At 38.8% G+C, this 3,446-nt stretch overlaps 1 protein-coding gene across 3 annotated transcripts in view; it reads right to left on the minus strand.

The window, feature by feature from the left end:
- Nucleotides 1-186, minus strand: part of glsa (glutaminase a) — an 18,288-nt gene extending 18,102 nt beyond the window's left edge. For 2 of the 3 annotated variants that reach the window (XM_026910488.3, XM_034299604.2), the window contains exon 1: nucleotides 1-186. This exon is cut by the window's left edge and continues 214 nt beyond it. In XM_026910488.3, the coding sequence (XP_026766289.3) occupies nucleotides 1-25 (25 nt within the window). In that variant the 5' untranslated portion in view covers nucleotides 26-186. The other variant, XM_026910486.3, reaches the window with a different exon arrangement.
- Between the last annotated feature and the right edge of the window lie 3,260 nt (nucleotides 187-3,446).

Here is a 3,446-nt window from a genome sequence, read left to right on the forward strand (position 1 = left end):
CTACCGAGCACCTAAACGGCAACATGTCAGTCTCTCGCGCCGCTGGACGGGTTTCACTGTTCACGTTAACGCGACCGGAAATCACGAGAACTCTCTAAAAATTAAATCTAAAGTGTAGCCGATTAATCCTGCTCGGCTTTCTCCGCCTCCGCCTCCGCTCAACGCGCTGCGACGCTCCTGACTGGAGGAGAACGGCGCGCGCAGGCCGCGTCCTTCATTCCTATTGGCTTGCGTCAGACCATTCACAACGCCGATTGGCTGAATCAGGTGTCACTCATGAGAAGTGAAAAGCTGAATAAAGATAAATGACAGCTGCGTCAGCTCAAATATGAGTTTACATCTTAAATAAGGTTTAAATATTAAATAAGGGTTTAATTCAATCAAGTTTATATATTAAATTAAATCTTGACAAGGTTTTATCTTGAATAAATGAAGGATAAATTCATTACAATGGCAAACCTTTCTGCTCTAGCCTAATGCTAATAATAATAATAATAATAATAATAATAATAATAGTAATAAGCAGCTAAAGGCATATTTTTTAATAAACTTTTAAAAAATAATTTCCTCCGTTTTTATTAACTCTTGTTTTTCTTTTACAAGTCATTATATATGAATTCTTATTTATTTATTTATTTATTTTTTATTTATTTATTTACTGCTCATGTTATCATGCTATCTGATTCTTAGCATTTTGAGCTGCATTTGATGTATAAAAGGTGCATTATATAGACATTATATATTATAGACATTATTATATTAAAAAGCAGCTGAAGACATGTTTTTATACACTCTCTTTTCTTATGATGTCTTCTGTACCCTTACACTTGGGTTTGTTTTTTTTTCTCATGTTGTTTCTGAATGATTTATATGTAAAAATCCTGTCCTAAATAAGACCAGCTCTCACACAAAGGCTCTCTGTGCAGGCTGTAAATTCATCCAATTTAATACTATTAAAACAGGAAGCTCAGCTCAGGACCTAATCTGAGTGTATTTATAATCACACAACACAGAGGCGTGTGAAAACGGCTCATATTCATCTTATCAGCAATCTGATTATATCTCATGCTTAATGATAGATTTGTTCACTAAATGAATAGAGTAGAGTTTAGACATTTGTTCATCAGTGAACACTGAGGAGGAGAAACTCTGTGAGACGGAGGGAAAGAGGAAGAGAGACTCTTCCTCAGGAGAAGGAAGTTCATCCACCCATCTACTGTGTGATCCTCCAGTGGATCTGTGTGCATCAGATCACAGGCCTCTGAGAAATCTCTCCCTTATACAGGACACATCCACAGGGACAGAGGAACAGAGACCAAATCTGTGCTGGAGGTTTCTATTAATATCTCACAGTGTGAGGTGTATATAGGTACGTTATAGTGCAGTACACAAGTAAGCATACCCTTGTGTTCATATGTGTGTGTGTGTGTGTGTATATATAAGTGCCTATACTGTATATATTATATATGGTATGGCTTGACATGCGTGAGAGAGACAAAAAAAGTCAGCTTTAGAAAACTCAGCACTGTAATTGTCACACAAATTCTTTCTCTACAAATTGTCCAGTGTAAAATTATAGACTCTGTTATGCATTTCAGCTCAAAATCTTAGTAGTTCATCTGGGGCGATGATGAAGATCTGGCCCCACCCACAAACCCACACACACACACACACACACACACACTGGTTTCCACGGTGATGTTAGGGCTGGTTCTCCTATGGGACATTCTGTAGACATTAAGGGTGTGTATATGTCCACGGGCATGTTTGTGTGTGTGTTTAGTGACAATATGTTCTATATGTTATACACTATACTCTATGTAGTGGATGTTTATAGTGTGAACAGTAACATCACACACTCAACACTGTACAATGAGCCATGGTTCCTCACAGCACCGAGCTTAAACAGCAACAGACCCCAGAAAAGCTACATTTTTTTTTCAATTTCAAATTTACCACACCTTTTTTAAAAAGAAAAAATTCTATCACAGAAAATCTATTATTTGTCTAGTACTAGTTATTAATTGTGCACTCATTGAGGAAGTACTTAAGACACTTAAAACGTGACACGTTAAAGGCTGTAGGCGAGACCGTCATGGTGAGTTCGAGATCAGGATTAGCCTAGATCAGGTCAAGATCAAGTCTTAAGGGGGTTAAATAAAAGCAAGACTGAGTCAAGATCATCAAATCCTTTTCAAGGCCAAGTCTTTACTTCAACTAGACCTCATGTGTGCATCGTCCCAGTGACTGGAAGAAGGAATTACTTCTCATCAAACTTGCGTAAGAAAAGAAAACATAAACATTACATTTTACAAACTCTCTATCATGACCAAGGCCATATACTGTAGGTCTCAGTAATGTCCTGAGACTGGACTGGACTCCTACATCCCTACTACACACTGCTGCATGTACACACTCATACACACTCTCGACAGGCCAACATGAGAGGTTTGAGTCGTACACGTTGATGAAAACACATCACGTACCCTCTCAGAATTCTTCTCTATGTCTTTATTACAAAACAGTGCTGACTTCTGCAAAGTGTGGCATTAAAGAGAGGAGTGACGGAGTGGTGTGATGATGCGGAGTCACTGTTACCACCCTGAAGTAGATTATTTTCCTTAAACAGCAGTGTTTTATTCCTGTCCCTGGAGCACTAGTGATTAGGCCACAGTACTCTCACCGCTGCAGCCCGGGTTCGATTCCCGGCCAGGGGACCAGCCCCAGCCACCTGGAAACTGTGCCAAATCAAATACGTGGCCCAGTGATCCACTGTGGCGACCCTAACAGGAGCAGCCCGAAGAGGAACAACAAGTGTTTTATTCCTCTTATAGCACAGCAACTTACCCTTTTTACTTATTAAAGAACATCATATTTTTATTAACCATTTGTCACATAATGTTGTGGAACATCAAACAAGTTACTTCCTGTTCTTCCTGTAACTTACGTTATTTCTCTCCTGAAACGCGGCTCGTCAAGTTACAGCTTTACCTCTGACTGTTACAAAGTGCTGACACTGTTGACTCCTTCCATAAATGTTAAATAAACGTCTCCTTACTTCCCCATAGCAACAATTTTTTTTCTGTTTATTATTAGCACACACTTCTGCAGCACAAGTCCCTGTGAATGAGCTGTTGCTATAGAAACGATAACGTATTAGAGCGGGCGCATTAATATAAACCTGTGATTTGCAGCTGCATTACTGTCAGAGATGCTGTTATAGAAAATTAATTAACACATTCTGACCAACCACAATCCAGAATTCAACAGTGCTGCGGTGTAAATATTAATGAAACTCTGTGTGTGTGTGTGTAAAATAGAAACAGTACATCAAATCAATCTCGACAGGAACTTATCGACCACTGGAGCAGGAAAACAAACAAAAAAAATGAACGTTAATAAATTAAAACACTGATGGTGTTTCCAGTGTTTATGACAATGATTAG

The sequence above is a fragment of the Pangasianodon hypophthalmus genome, chromosome 25, assembly GCF_027358585.1.
Source record: "Pangasianodon hypophthalmus isolate fPanHyp1 chromosome 25, fPanHyp1.pri, whole genome shotgun sequence".
NCBI classification, from domain to species: domain Eukaryota; kingdom Metazoa; phylum Chordata; class Actinopteri; order Siluriformes; family Pangasiidae; genus Pangasianodon; species Pangasianodon hypophthalmus.